General features: G+C 34.8%; 2 protein-coding genes across 2 annotated transcripts; one reads left to right on the top strand and one right to left on the bottom strand.

Moving 5' to 3' along the window:
- Window positions 1-273: 273 nt before the first annotated feature.
- Window positions 274-15,817, top strand: cd40 (CD40 molecule, TNF receptor superfamily member 5). Its single transcript, NM_001145246.3, is given in 9 exon segments — window positions 274-425; window positions 4,872-4,959; window positions 7,159-7,281; window positions 7,897-8,046; window positions 9,024-9,114; window positions 9,720-9,775; window positions 11,703-11,801; window positions 11,983-12,002; window positions 12,113-15,817. Coding segments are annotated over 9 exon segments (861 nt in total). The 5' UTR covers window positions 274-395; the 3' UTR covers window positions 12,317-15,817.
- Window positions 15,818-19,129: 3,312 nt separating this feature from the next.
- irx7 (iroquois homeobox 7) lies at window positions 19,130-20,449 on the bottom strand. The gene is made up of 2 exons (NM_131881.1): window positions 20,219-20,449; window positions 19,130-20,080 (listed from the first exon to the last, which is right to left on the bottom strand). The coding sequence occupies exons 1-2, from the start codon at window positions 20,423-20,425 to the stop codon at window positions 19,343-19,345; spliced, it is 945 nt and encodes a 314-aa protein (NP_571956.1). The 5' UTR covers window positions 20,426-20,449; the 3' UTR covers window positions 19,130-19,342.

Below are 20,449 nucleotides of genomic sequence, written 5' to 3'. Positions count from 1 at the left end.
TTTATGACTATTACTAACTATTATTATTACTTTTTAATCAAATTAATAAATAAATAAATAATTTAACTTTTCAAAGTACTCAGAACATCCCTCAAAAAAGTACTTTAATTAAAAATTAAATAAATGTATTAATTTTGATTGTGAATTTGTCTATCACAGTGTCTTCAGTTTCTAGTCTCACATCTTGGAATTGCACAGGGAAATGGGAAGTGGTCACGTGTTAAAAAATAGGCGTGTGTGCTTGAATTCCCCTTCTCTCTCTCTCTCTCTCTCTCTCTCTCTTCCTCTCTGACAAGCAAAAGTATCAGACAGCAGAGCAGACAGTTCATTGTTTGTTTCGCTGGTTAAGAGTCATTTTCAACTGATAACGAAGATCTATTTCAGATATTGTCATCATGACAGTGATTCTCAGAGTCTGTTTGCTGGTAAGTGATTGCTATTATTAAATGCGTTTGTTGACGCGCGTGCATGATAACGCTGCATATGAATATTCAGGTGCGTTGCCATTTACATTGTTGATATTCATTCTAATTGTGTTGATTTGTACTACTATATAACATCCAGAACGTTTACATTGACGTGGTCATTGAAAAAGAATGACTCGAATGGTATTTCGGGTTTGGTTTCACTTTCGGTTTGACTATAAAGGCTAGCTATGAGTATTTTAAGCTTGTGTATGTTTATATGGCATGAAACGTGCACTGGATGCTGATTAATAGGTATTTAAGGCACTTATTTAAGTCTACAGTCGTCTGTGTTGGTAAAAAATAAATAGTCGTTAGGTGGGGATCTCGGGGACTTTCCGTTTGCCCCTTGCTGTTTTAAGATGGCACCGTGTTGTGTTTGATGGTCTGAGAAATCACATGTCCATTTAATAAGACTATTAAATATATGCACCATTCAGGTAGTCTCGTAGGCTAATTGAAGTGTTCGTGAAATAATAACAAAGTTTCATAATTGTATTGAGAACTGGAGTTTTTATTAATTATAAAATATGTATTTAATATATGTCTCCCTACTGAAAAAAACTACCTCTCTCTTCAACAATGTTGTCCTCAAATGACCTTTACTGACTCAAAGGCGGGATCAATTGCTGTCACTCACGTGAGATTGACCAACAGCAACGATTCAGTCAAATATAGACATTTGACTCAAATATGCATCACGATGAAAAAGAAAACCGATCACAGCTTTTGTTTTAATAAAGGCAAGCCGTTTAAATATTAAATTTATAAAAACAGCAGTTCATATTTTTCTAGTTTCAAAAGTACTTTTTATTTGTAAGCTTGACATTTGCAGTGAAATAGGCTTGTTTTTTTTGTAGGGAAAAATTATCTTAACCTCCTCATGATGGTCCTGTTCTGTGATATATAGTGCAAAATGATGACTTTGTATATGTTTTATTAACATGCTGAGTATTCTTATCATTTGGACCAACACTGTATAATCATTACTGGAGTACATACTAGTCAAAACTCAGTAGTTGGTATCTCAATGGCAAACCTTCAAGTCAATGACAAAGATGTTTTTATTAGTACTAGTGTCACCAGGAAAGTTAGTAGTCACTAATGAAACATGTATTCGTATCTAATCAATATGTATGTACTATTATTTGTTTAATATAAGTGGTGGAAAATATCTATATAGCATAGTATTCCAAATTTTTCTACAATATGGATGCCCATATTGATATATCTGCAATATTTTATTATACTATTTAGTTGAATAGTAAAATCAATTTCCGTACAGTCCACTAGATGGTGATGTTGTTGTTTTTATCTAGTGAGGTCAGCTTAAAATGGAGGTTTTAATTAAAATAGTGGTCAGTTTGTCTGCTTGACAATGGCATTTGCGCTCAAGCAATACAGTTATAGTCAGATAAATATTAAATTTATAAAAACAGCAGTTCATATTTTTCTAGTTTCAAAAGTACTTTTTATTTGTAAGCTACCACTTAATTCTTGATAGGATATTTTCATTTAGTATTAATAGTTAAGTTTAATATCTCTCAGTCTGTTGCTACAGTAGTTACTTACAATAGTTACTTGTAAATTTTCTAATGTTATTAGTAGTAACACATTTAACATTGTTGTCATAGATGCTATGGAGATCTGTCATTGACAAATCATTCATTGAGTTTTGTCTATTAGGCCAATATATATTTTTACGCACAGGTTGTAATTTGGTTTTTTGATATTATCTGTTTACTTTTGATAAGTAGGCCTTAATTTTTCTAAACTTCCCTTTTAAATATTACTAGTAAGCATTCATTAGTAATTATTTCAGAGAGACCGGTACTTAATATTTAGATTGAGTACCTACACAGTAAATACTAGTAGTTATTCATTAGATCCTATTAATTAGACACTGTCTTTTGTAATTAATCCGGTCACACTTTACAATAAGGTTGTATTGGTTAATGTTAGCTAATGCATTTACTAATATGAACAACAATGAACAATACATTTATTACAGTATTTATTTATGTTGGTTAACATTAGTTGATGAAAATACAGTTGTTTATTGTTGGTTCATGTTAACTCTCAGTGCATTAACTAATGTTAACAAGCATGAATTTGCATTTTAAAAATGCATTAGTGAACTATGATTAATAAATGCTGTACAAGTATTGTTCATGTTAGTAAATACATTAACTAATGAAACCTTATTGTAAAGTGCGACCAACAATTCTTATCTTACTAGACAGATCTACTTTTTTACTGATCTATAAACGAGTACAAATTTCTAATGACTATCTACAAGTACCTAAATGATTACCTACTAAGTCTATAAAAACATAGTGATGGCCAAAATGATTATAACACCATGACAGATATGAAAATATGATGTTTTTTGCCTCCGAAACATGCTTTAACATTCATAAAACATGCAAATGGTTGCTTCGAGCAAAGCAAATGTCAATCACATTTAACTTTAATATTTAGCATGCCCATCTTACTTGCAGAATGTCAACTACACTAATGTTATCTATGCCTTCTACAACTAAATCCACATGCTTATATTTAAACTCTGTGAAGGGTCATAATTGTGGGACATTTGCAGTGAAATAGGCTTGTTTTTTTTTTTTGTAGGGAAAAATTATCTTAACCTCTTCATGATGGTCCTGTTCTGTGATATATAGTGCAAAATGATGACTTTGTATATGTTTTATTAATTTGTACTGGCCAATTCAATAAAAAAGAAACCTCTGAAACATGCTGAGTATTCTTATCATTTGGACCACCACTGTATAATCACTACTGGAGTACATACTAGTTAAAACTCAGTAGTTGGTATCTCAATGGCAAACCTTCAAGTCAATGACAAAGATGTGTCTATTAGTACTAGTATCACCGGGAAAGTTAGTAGTCACTAATAAAAACACGTATTCGTATCCAATCAATATGTATGTACTATTATTTGTTTAATAGGAGTGGTGGAAAATATCGATACAGCATAGTATTCCAAATTTTTCTACAATACTATATAGATGGATGCCCATATTGATATATATGCAATATTTTATTATACTATTTAGTTGAATATTAAAATCAATTTCCGTACAGTCCACTAGATGGTGTTGTTGTTGTTTTTATCTAGTGAGGTCAGCTTAAAATGGAGGTTTTAATTAAAATAGTGGTCAGTTTGTCTGCTTGACAATGGCATTTTATGCTGAAGCAATACATTTATAGTTAGATAAATAAACAGTGATGTTTGTGTTTATTCAGATGTTGCCAAAGTTTTCCTGTGAAGACAATGTAAAGTTAGATAAAGGTTATAAATTGCAAATATTCTGCAGAATACACTGAAAAAATGATTCATTGCAAAGTGTTGCAAACAATTAATATAGGCTGAATTTAAAGAAGTAAATTAGGTTGAACATTACATTATATTATTCAACCCATATAAATTGTTTGCAACCACTTAAAAAAAATATTGAATCCATTCATTCATTCATTTTACTTTCGGCTTAGTCCCTTTATTAATCCAGGGTCGCCACAGCGGAATAAACTGCCAAATTATCCAGCACATTTTTTACACAGTGGATGCCCTTCTAGCTGCAACACATCACTGGGAAACACCCATACACTCCCATTCACACACATACCCTACAGCCAATTTAGCTTACCTAATTTACCTGTACCACATGTCTTTGGACTGTGGGGGAAACCGGAGCACCTATTTGTTGCAATAATTAAATGAAATTTCACATGTCAAACGGTAGGGTTGTTGCGCACGCATTTCAAAATAAAAGTCCGGTACAAGCAAAATAAGTAAAAATTTAACTTTTGTTGTTTTTTTTAACACACACTCCGCAACCCACTGAAAACGTTCCCCCACCAGTTGAGAAACACTGCACTAGAGGGTGCTGTCTACATTTTTGCAAATTTGAAAAATGTGACTTAAGGTTTTGTATTTCAGATACACATCCTTCATTTTCATGTCCAGTAGAAGACAGGGCTTGTTAGATCAGCTAGACCAGCCTGATCTCACAAGGAAACATAATTGTCTCACATATTGCCTGTTTAGTGGCTAATTTGTACAAAAATGTACAATTTTAAAAAGGAGTCATGGCACCCAACCCCACCCCTAAACCCAACCATCATTGGGGAATAAGCAAATCGTACTAAATTTTATGAAGGAGATCATACGAATTAGCCACTAATTCCAAACATTTACATGTCGTAAAATCGTGTGGGCCAGACCAATAAATCACTGACCTAAACTAAACCATTAGTGTTTTCAAAATTAAATGCAATGAAAACAAAATCCTCTAAACATACAGTACTAGTGCTGATTTGTTACTGCTCTGTAAAGCTTTTAAAATTGTTCATTATCAAACATGCTCATTATGTATTTACCTTCATCAGGTCACACTGATCTGCCTTGTGTCATGCTGTGAGAAGGAAACACATTACACAAACAGTCAAGGAAAATGCTGCAAGATGTGTGGACCAGGTATGTAGGCATATGTTAATAAAGTGTGGCACTATAGTAAATAAAAGCACATCATTAAAATAAAGCACTACCATGTTTTCTAAAAAGCTGAATCCACAATGTATCTACTCAGTGTGCAGTAACATCTTATTTTATTTTATTTACCGTATTATTTCTAACTATACAGTTTAACCTGTAAATGTATGTACAGTATATAGGGTTGTCTCGATATTGGAATTCGGTACAAATCGGTACTGAAATTTTAAAAACGTCTATTTCCCGCTAACATTTGAGGGCTGTTCTTAAACACCGCTGATTTGCCATTGTGTTCACATGCTCAACAGAAATGACTGTGATTGGCCATGAAGGTCATTCCTTCACCTAGCTCACAGCTGTTTACTGAGCGTAACCACAAATACAGGGTAGTGATGGGAAGTTCGGATCATTTTACTGACTCGGATCTTTGAGTCTCGTTCATCAAGATGAACGAATCTTTTTTCGAGTCATTTCGTTCATTTGGTTCAATTTGCCAAAATATTAATAAAATGTTACGAATTGCTTCCAAACACATCTACAACTAGCCCAAAAGGTTGATTGCACAACAAATAAGTCATAAATAGAATACTATAAGAAGGAGAAAATAATAATTTAATGTTTACCTGCTCTTTTGTCTATAATGGTATTGTTGTCTCTTTGCTCAGCTCACCTCTTCATGTCTTCAAATGTCAGGGGTTCATTCACGTTACACTGACAGTCACATATAATCTTAATCACTGCACAGTCTAAGCCGATAGGAGCCATGATCGTTCGTTCATCACGTGACAGAATGACTCAAACCCGAGGACTCGAGAGATGAACGGTTCAATTCTTTTTCCGGCTCTAAACATGTATGATTGGCTCGTAATGAACGAGTGGCTCAGACCCGATAGAGGACTCGAGAGGTAAGCCGATCAATTCTTTTTTCGGCTCTAAACGCGTATGATTGGCCCTTGAGGAATGAGTGACTCAGACCTGATAGAGGACTCGAGAGATGAACGGATCAAAACTTTTTCCGGCTCTAAACGCATATGATTGGCCCGTGAGGATCGAGTGACTCAGACCCGATAGAGGACTCGAGAGGTGAGCGGATCAATTCTTTTTCCGGCTCTAAACGCATATGATTGGTTTCTGCTAATGTGATGAAGACTTGAAATTAATGATACTACCTGCACAAATGTGCGCATGCGCGGATTAACGAATCACTTCCTGAGAGGACTCGTAGTTCCCGAGTCATATTGAAGATTCGTTCAAAATTAACGAATCGTTCATGAACGACCTATCAATAATACAGGGACACTGAAGCGTTTTAAAACTGCAATTCATCAGCGGATCGCTCGTATGTCAGCTTATCAACAGACAGGTGATCGTAGTGTTTAAGATCGTGTTTTAATATCGATGTGTTTAAGAAAGCGCTAAATGTAAGTGGAAAATAGACCGAATTGGTTCCGAATTCCAGTATCATGACAACCCTAACTTTATAGCCATTAACTAACAGTATTTCTACTGTCGGTTAGTTCTTATCTATCTCTATATATTGTTTTAATGTTGTTGTAGACTATATGTATATTTAATTACTACATAGCACGGTGGTCCTAAGAGATGCTACACTATCATCCTATGCTATGAATCCATAAATAGCAGCATACTTTCCTTAAAGGTCCCATGGAGTGCTTCGAAATATGTATTTTTTATTCGATGTTTGACGTAATCTCAACTGAAACACGAAGAAAGGGTGGGACATAGTGTAGCTCCTCCCCCTTTTTAAAAACAGCCAATAGCGTTTTGTTTTTATTACTGCTTTGCCAGTGAGAGTGGTTGAGCTCAAAAGAAAAGCAGAAGCGTCTTGAAAGGGGGCGGAGCATGTAAGATACTAGAGAGCATTTGATTGGTCAAGATTGTAGTATGAGGTGATGTAAAAAAAATTGTTGCTCCCTATAGGCGGAAGTGACAAACTACAACCTTAACATGTTTATATAAGTTCTATATTTTCTATATCTAGTAGTTATATCTTCTAAACGTGAATTGTGTCACTGTTCTGGAGCACACTAGATAATAAATATTCTAAAAACTAACAATACTGATGCTAACATCTAAAAAAAAAACTATTTTAATTTTATGGGGCCTTTAATATTGCTCTCACTATGTTAATGTCACAGTCTAAATGAAAGTGTATGATTGCAGGTACGAGGATGATGAAGGACGACAACTGTGATGACCCACGCTGTAAGGAATGCGAGGTTGGAGAGTATCAGAGCGGATACACGAAAGAAACCATATGTGAACGCCAGCCCAGCTGTGACACCAGTGAGTGAAGACAAGTTAGGCTTACTAGGCAATTAACAGGCTAATTAGGGAAGTCTAGGGATGCATAGTTTCTTAATAATATTGACCAAGGCAGTTTTATAATAGGTAAAATAATATATATATAAAGTTCAAAATTATATAAATATTTCCCAAATTATGCTGAACAGAGCAAGGATTTTTTTTCACAGTATTTCCTATAATATTTTATCTTCTGAAGAAAGTCTTATTTGTTTTACTTAGGCTAGAATAAACGCAGTTTTTATTTTATTTTAAACCCTTTTAATGTAAGTATTATCAGCCCTCTGTAGCCTTTAAATGTCACTTCAAGCTGAATGCTAGTATCTTGAAAAATATCTAGTCAAATATTATGTACTGCCATCATGGCAAAGATAAAAGAAGCCAATTATTAGAGATTAGCTATTAAAGTATATTAATTGTGGCTGAAAATCATTTTTAATGACTGTTAAAAAAATATTGTTGATAGTTATGATTCGGACATTTTATAAGCAAAACAAAAAGAAAAGGTAATTGTAATTAAAGATAAATAAGCATGGTTTAGATGAACGCGTCTGTTTAATCTGAACTCACCTTTTTTTTCTTCTGCTTTTAAATCAGATCTAAATTTTCTGCCACAAATGAATTCAAACAAGACCAGCCGAAATGAATGCCAGTGTAAGCCCGGATATTACTGTGATCTAGATCATGGATGCGAGGTTTGTCGGAAACACACAGTCTGCGAACCAGGACAGAGAGTTGCCGTTAAAGGTTAGTTCTGTTTAATGTATAAGAGGCAGCTTTAAAGGGATAGTTCACCTGAAAATTAAAAGATCCTCACTATTTATTCAGCATCAAACATCAGCATCTGAAGAATGTTACAAACCTGTAACCATTGACTTCCATAGTAGGAAAAACAAATACTAGGGAAGTCAATGGTTACAGGTTTCCAACATTTTTCTAAATAACTATTTTTGATGATAGAAAGTCAAAGTCAAAGTGAAGGATGGGTAAATTATGACAGAATGTTCTGTTTAAGGCAATGGTCTCAAACGCAATTACTGGAGGGCCACAGCTCTGCACAGTTTAGCTTCAACCACCTCCTACTTCTAAAGCTGCAGTCACACTGGACTTTTCTCCCCATAGACTTTCATTTATACGCAAATGAATGCGTCAGACTGGAAGCGCAAGGTTGTGCGACAAGTTTAGCAGTTCGATGCGTTGCAAAGTTCAAGCTTGGTGAACTCTAAGCTGTGAAATTGCATCACTTGACTGCGTGGGACCAATCGATGATCAAAACATGACCTTTCTTGACAGAAATGGACCAATCGTTTGGTTTTTTAAAATGTCTAATCATCCTGTTTAAATCCGCCCCTTTTCGCAGCACCGTATGACAGAATTTCACGTTTAAACTCTAGTGTGACCGCAGCTTCACTCATCTGCTAAATAGTCTCTAGCAGTCTTGAATACCTTGATAAGTTGGATCAGATGTGTTTGATTAAGGTTGGAGAAAAACTGCAGAGCTGTGGCCCTCCAGGAATCAAGCTTGAGACCTATGATTTAAAGTGAACTGTCCCTTTAATGTTGATTCTGTGCTGTACTTCAGGATAATAAAATGCCATTGTTTAATGTTTTAGAGATACTATAATCATTGTTTCTAACTCTTTGGACTGTGGTAGCTTATGAGTAAAAGCTTGCATATTTAAAGCTCTGGCAATGTTTTAAGTCATTTTCCTGCATTTTCACAGGTTCACCGATCAGAGATAATGTGTGTGAGGAATGTAGTGACGGGACATTTTCCACCAATCATTCTGCCGATACATGCAAGGAATGGACCAAGTATGAGAAATCCCTCTAATTTCATGTCCTTCCTTTTTACTCATATAGTAAACGTTAATTAAAGATGTGGCATTTCAATCTACATGGGAACCAGTTGATTGGTGTAGGTGTACTTACAGAAAAATCAATCATTTAGCTGTAATAAAGAAGGTTATAGATATCACCAGCACATTTTAGTAACATGCACAATACTATTCATAGGTTTTATTAAAGAAATTAATGCATTTCTTAAGCAAGAGTTGATTAAACTGAAAAATGGGGTAGTAAAACATTTATAATTAGCAAAACATTGCTGTTTTAAAGCAAAAATAAAATTAACAAAAATTAAAAGCTATTTTTTTGAAAGTTTTATAAAAAAATACTTTAAAATGTATTATGCTTTCTACAAAATACTGATGAATGGCTGATAAAGTATTTACAGTTATCTGAACTTCAAATCAGATTTATTGTTAATAATATTTTAATATTTAATGTTTGCTATATTTTTTGTCATTAATGCTTTTATATTTTGGGAAAAATCCAATTATTTTCTTATTTGTCTTGTGTGTAGTTTTGAAAAGAATTTTTATTTACTGACTATTTAATTATCTATTTTCCCCATGTAGATGTGAGTACGGAGAAGTAGATACTCCTGGCAGTTCAACGTCTGACCAGACCTGTGGTAAGTGCAATATAAAAAGTGCTTTTCAGTCGCCTACATTCATTGTCTCGAATTAATACAAATTCTAAATCGAAACGGAAATAGCGGCTGGTCTGAGAGACCTTTAAAGATTTCATGTGGGTGTTGAAAGTACTGTAGTGAAACTCGAGTAGCTGTGAACTCTAGTTCCTGTATGGCTAAATTTGTGTTAACACTTTTGAAAATAAAATATCATGCCTGTTTAGGAATATAAATTATTAGAATATATAAATTAAAATCAAATTAAGTATTTTATTTATAGTATTATATTAAGTATACATACACATTTTGGGTGAACTAGCCAACTAACTATTTTACAATATTTCTTATATCTTTAATGTATATATAAACAATAGTGGTCCCTCGCTATAACGCACTTTTCACAGTCTCATGGATTTTTTTTTGGTGCAATTTGACATTAGCGCATTGTGCTCTGGGTTCTGATTGGCTGTAGATCATTGTCAATCAATCTCCTCTGTGCCTTGTCTCCTGTACAGTACAGAACAGAATATGTTCATCAGCTTCCCAAATTAACATTAATCTTCAATCTCTAGCAGTGTGACTCTGAAGTGCTGTATTGTATGTTTGCAAGTTTTCACCCCACAATGTCGGCGAAACGTTCTGCACTGTCAAAGGCACCTGCTGTAGCACCCAAAAGGCAGAGGAAGATGCTAACCATCGCACAAAAAATTAGACATCTGGACATGCTAAAGAAAAAGGCTGTAGGGCGCCATTTCGGAATAAATAAACAAAGATTAAATTATTTTTATCTTTGGTTTCATTCTATAATACTGGACTTATTTTTCTGCGAGGGTTTGAACTTTGATAGTTTAAACAAGAGAGGAAATTGTGAAAATGTTAATGCCTGTTTGAGAAAAGTGTATGAAGTGTGAAGTGAGGGGTTTACAGCCTTAAAACATCTATAACAGGGGTGTCCAAACTACGGCCCGCGGGCCATCTGCGGCCCGCAATCAGTTTTGTGGCGGCCCGCGAGGCTTTTTATAAATATTAATAGAATCTGGCCCGCTATACAAAAATAAACATAATTCAATAAATAACCACTGGGTTTCGCTATGACAGGCCTTCAATTAGGCAGCAGTTCCTGTAATGAAGCAAAACGAACCGAACAAACTGAAGGAAACATAATTGATTATCACGTTTTGGCGAGCCATGGCACAAGCAAGAAAAAGGAAAATCAACAGTCAGAGCAGGAAATTTTAGTCAGGTTGGGGCAAAGAATATTTCTTCACAGAGGTCAGTGGGAAATGTATCTGTTTAATTTGACAGGAATCAGTTACAGTAATGAAGGAATATAATATTAAAAGACATTATGAAACAAAACATCAGGCCTTCAGCTTTTACACTTGTGCCGAACGAGATAAAGAAGTAAAACAATTAGCAGCTGCCTTATCAGCTCAACAACAGCAGTTTTTTCATGCTAATAAAGTGCAAGAAAATTCTACGCTGGCTAGTTATGCACAGGAAACCCTTCACTGCAGGAGAATTTTTATAGGAGTGTCTGATCAGTGTTGCAACTGTAATTTGCCTAGAGAAGATTCAAGATTTTAAAAACGTAAGTCTTTCTAGAAACACAGTTGAAATAATTAAAATACTTTCATAATACACACACTATGTATATATTATATAAATCTATAATAATTGTAGAAAATTAGGCTGACTACTTTGTGGATTTCGCCTATTGCGAGTTATTTTTAGAACGTAACTCCCGCGATAAACAAGGGACCACTGTGTATATATAAATATATATATATACAAATAAAGTAATTGTTTTAGTTTTATGTCTGCAGGAATGTTTTCTGTACACTTTGTGTTTTTATAGTAGAAAATGTATGTTAACACCGCTTCTACACCAATTGTAATCTCATGTGTTTTTGCTTTTAACTTTCAGTGGGTACACGCGACAGAACTGCTGTCATTGTGGTAGTTTGTGTTTTACTTATCCTAATCGCCGCAGCTGCGTTAGTTGGATGCCTTTTCTTTAAAAAAGGTGAGCACCGCAACATATAAATGATCTAGTTAATGTATCTAAAGTGCCACAGAGGACTTTATTTGACATAAAAAACATACATTTGATCAGTACTCATGCACTGAGTTACTCTAATCAAATTACAACCTTCATGAAAACAAATCAATAAATGACTTTTGATTTTTCTTCTTCTCTCTTCCAGGAAAATCTCCTCTTTTTAAGGTAAATGAGGCATTTAATCTCATGCAACAGTGCAACATAATGCATGCATCTCTCCTAAATTAAAGGAGAGGTTTTGGAATGTGATTATTAATGATTTCTTTGGTTTTTAGTTGCAAAAACAAACCTTCATGGAAATAAGGCCAGATGACGATGTGACAATAGCAGTCCAGCAACAGCCTGAGGAGGAGGATGAGAACGCACCTGTGAGCCCAACACTAAGCAACATGACAGAAAATGGAAATTTTGTTGTTCAGGAGCATGGCAAAGATGCCATTATACCATGTCATGAATCAACGTCAAATACATACCAATAGAAGCAAAACACTTCTACACTCTCAGAAATAAAGGTACAAGAGCTTCCAGTGGGACGCTAGATTTTCAAAAGGGACACATTTGTACCTAAAGGATCCATGCTGATACCTTAAAACAATGGTGCCCAAACTTCTAAGTATAAAGGGCCAAAAACCAAATATCATTGATAGTCGTGGGCCTTAAAAAAACTTGCAACTGAAAAACTTTCACTCCATTTTGGTTAACTCCATAATAACTCCACGATTCTCATGTGTTCTGAACTTGTCTCCTGGTCAACCATAATCATAACTCAACATTGCAGACCTTGCGAAGTGAGTATTGAGGATGTGCACATTGCGATAGCGATGCTGAAACGATATATTGTGCAGCCCTAGTACACGTGTACAGGTGTAATCACAGAAGAGTCAATAGGAAAACGATCAAAACCTTTTTGCATTTATTAATCAAGATGCTAATGGTCTAATCCGATTCAATGATTTATGCTAAGCTAAGCTAAAAGTGCTTCCAGCAGACCTGGAGATCAACAGAATGCATTTAAAGATGTTTAAAAAGTTGTACAACGAGCTTATGTGCCCTTAAATGAGCCTTTAAAGTAACATTTTAGTACTTACACATTTCAAGAATTAAACACTGTGATATTTTAGGTACTGCACTAGTATGTATGTCCCTCTGAAGTATCAAAATAGACCCTTCAGGCACATATGTGTATCTTTTTAAAATAGAACCCCCCAGTGACTGCTCTCACAGATTTATTTCTGAGAGCGTATAAAAACATCTGTACTCCCGTCACGGTATTGCCATCAGCATATTTAGCATTACATGGTAAGACACTGCTTTACTCTAAAAATCAGCATTCAACTTCTCTAGCATTTATAAGTGGTCTTTGTGATGCCAGATATAAAGTACTCACTGTTGCTGAGCATGTTTGCCGTTGTAGTTCCACATGCACGCTGGGATTGCTGTGAAACGCTGCTGTTGGCTCATGATCTGGTAACACAATAAATACACAGTTAAAATAATGACATAGAAACTATATATCAGCAGATGTTACAAGGACACTAGTGCTGTCTTACACTTAAAAATTCAGGGAAGATTGTTTGGGAGAACATCTGATTTACAGAAATTGACATGCAGCCTTTTTCTCAGCATTGCCACTTTATTTCAATGAAGTATAAAGTCAGATCTGCAAAATACTGAACTCACAATAGTCAAAAAATAAATAAATAAGTCGCAAGGAGAAAATATTTTAAATTGTGAGTCTTAAAATGTATTTAAAACAAAAAGATGAGCATAAAGTTGACTTTTTTCAAATATGAAGCTCTTCGTTTAAGTCATCTGTAGTCTTATGAGAATTAAAATGATCATAATAACATCAATTTAATGCAAAGGACAAACACACGTGCACCTCAAAGTATTTCACTATGTAGGACTGTGCACTTTGAATGTTACTCTGTTTACGTTTTCCTTAAAGAACATCAAAGTGTTAGCAGAGATAAAAAAAAAAACAGCATTGTACAGTATTGTTATTGTTTTCACAAAATCATGTATACAGGGTTCCCACACTTTTAAATTCAGATTCAATGATCTTTCCTTCCAAACCTTCAAATTAAAGGACTTTGTTGTGTAGGGAATCATTTTACACAAGAGCAAGGTTACATTGTGTTAATTATAAGATACATTGATACAGTTTTTATGTATTAAACACAACATTGGTTGAACGTTTGCTCGGAATTAATTGAAAAGAGCTTAGGGTCACATAAACATAAGTTTTAAGGTAGGCTATATGCTTTTAGCTTACCTCATGTGTTTACATTAAGCAAAGCAATTCAACGTTACATAATTAATAAAGTAGGCTACCTCATGCAGGAAACATGATGTATTGTGTAAATGCTTACATAAGTCAAGCAAGCTATGTAAGAAGTGTAAGCAAGTGTTGGGAAAGTAACACATTAGCAAACCCTATGGTAAGAGCCTAACAATTTTTTTCAAGAAAAAAAATTTTATATATATATATATTAATTTTTAAAAATAGCCAGGGGGCTCTGGTGGTTTGAAAGACCCAGCCCTTACTGACAGAGGTCCAGAATTTGTCCTATACATGAGCTCATTTGTCCTATTTTGACTGCTATGCTATTATAAATAGTGCAAATAACCCATCGTAGAAGTCTTTAAGACCAAGCGGAATCCTCTGTTGGCTGTCTCTTCGGCATGACTTCAGCTAATCAGTTATGGGTAGGCCCACACAGAATCTGTGCCCACAGAATTCCACAGATTTTCAGCCCATCATTAATTCTGTTTATTTACTCGAGTAAATGTGTGTAAATCTATATGTATTCAGTTTTTAAAGGAATTACAGTAATATTATTAACTAATGTGAAAATGTTCATCTGATTTATGTACACTGAAGTTTGTACAGTAATATTTTCTGTCTTTTAGTAGATATATTATATGAGAGACTTGCTGTGTTTACCAAATAAAGTGGATCTAATTGGATTTTCTTTTAAATATAAAAAAGTTAAAAAGATATTATTTTTTTATTTCGCATATTAAGATTTTAGTTATGATACTCCCAAAATTAATTCTGCAAATTTTTATCAAAATTCTCAGCAGAAATGGCAAAAAACGTCTGCAGATTCCATCTGGCCCTAGTCATGGCCAATGCTAACAAATATTTTAATTGTTTCTGATGTAAGAGAAGTCATCTTTCGCTACTGTATTGTTTTTAAACAGAGAAAACATTTTACAGGTAACTTTTATTCTAAATCTTGGACCTTATTCTTAAAATAAAAAATGTGTGAAGCACCAAAAGCGACCCATATTAAATTATTTTTAATATATTTTGGTTATTGTTGTTATGTACTTTCTTTTTCTTTACAAAAGAGGCTGAAAAAATCATGAAGCTCTACATTATATTATTGTTATTATTATGTTATTATTTTTTTTTTATTATAATGGCCAAATTCTGACTGAGGACAGTTGAATGTGCTAGCCAGTTTGTTATTTGCCTAATAAAGGACAATAGGCTACAGTTTTAAATGTAAAACCTAAACAGAGTACTACTTTTTTTTCTAATAATATATGATGTAATAAATGTGTATTTTAAAAATATGTTTTCATTTTTCTTTATAAATCTTTAGGAAATATTATATATTATATCAAAAAGTGTGGTTATGATGACCATCCAACTAGCTAATCCAGCAAAACAATGGCTCTTAAAATGTCCGCTAAATACAGTACTAAAATACCGTATTCAAATCTCATAATTAAACAGAAAATGAAGAGGAAAAACTGCTAAAAGGTCTACATTTTGAGAGAAAGAACCCCCCTCCCACACACACACACACACCAGGCTGGCTACAGGCTTGTACAATATTATCTATTTAATTTTTTTCAAATTTTTAGGGACTGGGAAACCTGTATATATATGTGTGTAAAGTTTTTGTACAGATTTGTAATTGTGATTGTTTTTTGCCTGTTTCGTTGAATAAAACCTGTACATAATATTAAACTTTCCTGATTCTCTCATATATTTTCTACTTACAATGTGTTAAATGTCCACATTATCATCCATTCATTTTCATTTGGCTTAGTCCCTTTATTAATTAGGAGTTGCCACTGCAGAATGAACCACTAATTTATCCAGAATATGTTATACGCAGCGGATGCCCTTACAGCCTGCATCCCAGTACTGGGAAACACCAATACACTCTTGCATTCACACACTCATACACTATGGCCAATTTGGCTTTTTAATTCACCTATAGCGCATGTCTTTGGACTGTGGGGGAAACCGGAGCACCGGGAGGAAACCCACGCCAACACAGGGAGAACATGCAAACTCTACACAGAAATGCCAACTGACCCAGCCGGGGCTCAAACCAGCTACCTTCTTGATGTTTGGCGACAGTGCTAACCACTGAGCCATCGTGTCTGACAGACTCTATGTGGGATACTCTCACTGTCCACAAGAGGATGCCATTTCCACATTTGAGCAATTTTACCTAAAGATATGTTTTTTCTAATGAAAGCTTACCATTTACTCACCTTCAAGAGCTTCCAAACTTGTTTAAGTTTTTTAAAAAACAAAAGAAGATACTCCGAAAAATGTTGGAAGCCGGGTTTACAATCTTCTTTCATGTTCAATAGAGAAAACAGGTTTAGAAACATTTTGAGGGTAAATAAATGATTTTTAAGTTGGGGTAAACTTGTAAATCTCACTTTTACACAGTAAAAAATTCATTTTAACCTTTTTTTTTTTTTTTTTTGAAGAGGAAGAGAATGCTAAATCATAGAAACATTGATTCACAACTGGCCGTTCTCAATGCAAAAGCTGATATAAAGTTTTGCACATCTAAACAAACAAACACAAGAGCAGCTTGTTGAACTATAAACCGGCCCATATATCTAAAGAATATGAGCATATGTTTGGATCAGGAGGCTCTTGTGTGACACATTGATGGCCGATTTAGCCATTGTATCTCACGCCATTGTTCAGCACCTCAATCCTTATCTCAATATCACAGCCTTTTGCCTGTCATGTTTAGACTAGGATTACACATCATTTGGACCAGTGAAAAGGGGGCATGGAGGAGATTGTTGTGCCCAGTGTGTGTTAGCTGTGAATATGTGCTTGGGGGTGGATGGGAGGTGCTCTTTTTTGTACCCAGGGGTTTTCTCATTATCCTTGGATTAACAGGCCACAGGCCTTTGAATTTACATGGAGGCCACAGTGATTGGCAAGCAAGAGTTTTCCTTTTATCATTGCCTCTGCAGAGGGGAGGCCGCAAAAACAGAATATTGTCCTAAGGCCTAATCCCATTGGTGTTGTGTCAGAAAGATTTATAAAAGAAACCAATGCATGCAAGATTTTCTGTTTATGCTTCTCCATATTTTACTTTTTATTACTTGATCATTTTAAGAGTGACAGTCCACAACTATGTATGATTGGTGAAATATGCACTTTATATTTCAATTGCATGCACTTTTCGTTCGATTTTGGGCTTCATATTTTTATTTAATTTTTTTATTTCAGTCAAATGAGAAAACAAAAACACAATATACCCTTAATTGTTTTTTTTATCACAATTTTTTTGTTTCTATCTGTGGATTTGAATTATAATTAATATTTTTTACACTAATTTCTTTAAAATAATAAAATAAACAAAATTGTTGAGATTTTTGTGGTTGAAATGTTTGCAAATTATTGAATATTTATTTAAACAATTATTATTAAGGAAAATTTTGTAAAACATTAATAAATGTTAAAATAATAAATTACTGGTGAAGTATGGTGACAAATAAAAAAATGTTACCTGCTGTTTCTTAAATGTTTATGTTAATTTATAAATCAAATTAATATTGTTACCTTGATGATTACTTTGAATAAAATCGCGCCATTATTTAATTATACTAATATAAAATCCTTCAGGTTCAGGCACTTTTTAATATTTTATCTTGAACTTGACTTCTTTAAGCCTACACTATACTTATTTCTCACAGGTCACTTTTTGTTCATGTTTGATCCTACAACAATAAATGAGGCTGAAGGTAGAAGCCTCTGGCACTTTTGGTCTGTCAAGTCGTGACTAAACAGGAGAATAATCTTAATTATCACCCTTTAAGACGGAACAATTCAAGTCCTTAATCCGCGCTGCTTTGGATTGTTTTAACAGATCAGAGCGAGATATGCAAATCCCTTAATAGTAGTGTCCTCGCTGATAACATGAAGCCTAAATCCAGCCTTGAAGTGAAACGCTTTGAACGCGTCTTGATCTGCCTCCAAAATCAACGAATTCCACTCAATTATCATGTATAAAGTTTGATTGTGTACACCTTTATCTTTTAAACGTTTACTGTGAATGTGTAGAGAACTGTAAATCTCACAATTTTATAAAATGCTGATTAGATAAGCAGTTGTGCTAATACATGATTCGTTTAATACAACTGTATTCAACAAATTTGATTAGCTAACCCGAGCTAAAAAAAAATGCGTTTAATGAAGTTGCTGCTGTCGCCATTTTATAAAAGTTGTCGGCCTGTTTTTTTTTTATAAAGGTTTTAGTCAACCTGTTTTTACTTTGAATGTAGTTTTATGCTTAAAATAAGAACTTTGTATTAAAATGCTGAGTTTATGTTGTATTTTCGTCATTAGGTGCTATAAACACGTAAAATCTAATTGTTTCCGCGTCTTTTTTATTAAAAAGTCTATACACCATTTCGATGTGGTCATGTCATTAGCTTATTAACATTTCCTGCTTGTGATCAAACTATTTCATAACTCTATCAAGAGGCAATTCAATCATTACTTAATTTTAAATCCGCTATCATAACATTAGCCTATTTATCAATGTGTGGCTCTTTGAGGATCCTCGAAAGCTATAGAAATTAAACATGTAAAACATGAAATATGTTGGGACCACTGTTTTTGTTTACATCCCTAACATGCTAAATAGGCTATCATCAAGCTAAAATTAATGCAAATCAAAACAGTTTTATTTTAATAGGCCTACTACACTGTAAAATAAAAATCCTGGTTGCCTTAATATTTTAAGCTGAATCAAATTAACCTTGTGTCCATTGAACTTAGCCAATGTTAAACTGACTTAAAACAGCTGGCGTAACTTATAATATTAAGTTAGAACATGATTTACTTAGTTTAACAGGTAGTAATGACCTAAAACATATGCTGTCAAGACTTATTAATCATATGTTTTAGTGTAGTTTTGGTGCATTGGATAAGGATTAATAATTTTGTTTAATTTGTAATAAACCCATAGCTTATTTTCGTAAGATACAACATCAACCGTGATCAAAACTTTCAATTTTTCCACATTTTTATTTTAGCAAAAATAAGTCAGCTGGTAAATGCATTTATAATTTAAACAAAATAGCTGTACAATATTTACACAACATCCTTTGGTTTTTAAACCAGGAGATTGGATTCAAAATCTGTTATGCAAACATCCAACAACAAAACGTTCCTGACGGACTCAAAGTGCAAGAAATATTCAGTCTGTAGTGTCTTGGTTTCATTGACTTTGTTTGAGAAGGTCGTGTGTGGAGAGGTTTACAGGAGAGTACGAGTCCCTTGAAGGCCATCCAGCCCACCACTGTCCGAAATCTGGACTTGTCTGGAGATGTTTCAAATCGCTGGGTTTCTTGACGATATCTGAGGTCGCCGTTTCCGCCAGAGACCAGATCTTAGGTTTCTGGACATCAGCGATTTGTTTATACGACTCTCTTTTGGTCAAAGTGTCAGACTTGTCACTTTCCTTTTGCTGCTCGAGTCCCCCCGCTAAACGGTGCTCCACCGACTTTGACACCACGACATCCTCTTCATCCTCATCGTCAACAGTTTGAGGATCGATCTCATCTTCATCCTCAGTGCCTTTCCTCAAAGACCCTTCCTCTTCGCTCTCACCCTCTTCTTCCTCATCCTCCTCGTCAGATTTTCCTTTGGACGCCCAGCTGACCCGGTTCTCTTTTTTTAACCGGCGGCGCGCATTGGCGAACCACGTCGACACCTGCGTCAGGCTCATTTTGGTGACGATGGCAAGCATGATCTTCTCGCCTTTGGTGGGATATGGGTTTTTCAGGTGCTCGCTGAGCCAGGCCTTCAAAGCGCTGGTGCTTTCCCGGGTGGCAACTTTAGTGACCCGACTGGGGTCGTCAGCTGGGATGGGACGATACGGGGTGTAGTATGGTCCTCCCCGTCCGAGGAGAGCTTGGTGATACGGCGATGCAGCCTTGAGGTCATAGGAATTGCTCTGAAAGTAAGCATGAAGTATTTTAGAATATAAATATCATTGCGAAAAGTGTTTCATCCTGCATTAATCCTAATTAAAATTAATAAACATTTATTTTTTAATGCACATATATTAGAAATCAGTCAAAATACTACTTACAATGTGTGCCATGTGTCCCGGATGAGGATAAGGGATGAAACTGTAGCCCGGTATTCCTGAGAAAGGTAAGGGCATCCCGGCCATTCCCACAAGATGTGGCGGTGGCTGTTGCATTCCAGGTGGGCAGCCTAATAATTGATATCCAGCAGGCATGTTGATGTTTCTGTCCATGAAGAAGTTTGCAAACCCCGTTGATGAAGCAGGCATCCTTACTCCCTGAGCTCTGGTGTT

This window comes from Danio rerio, chromosome 23, assembly GCF_052040795.2.
Source record: "Danio rerio strain M-AB ecotype USA chromosome 23, GRCz13ab, whole genome shotgun sequence".
Lineage (NCBI taxonomy): Eukaryota > Metazoa > Chordata > Actinopteri > Cypriniformes > Danionidae > Danio > Danio rerio.
The sequence above is the reverse complement of the archived record's forward strand: the minus strand, read 5'-3'. Positions and strand labels throughout refer to the sequence as shown.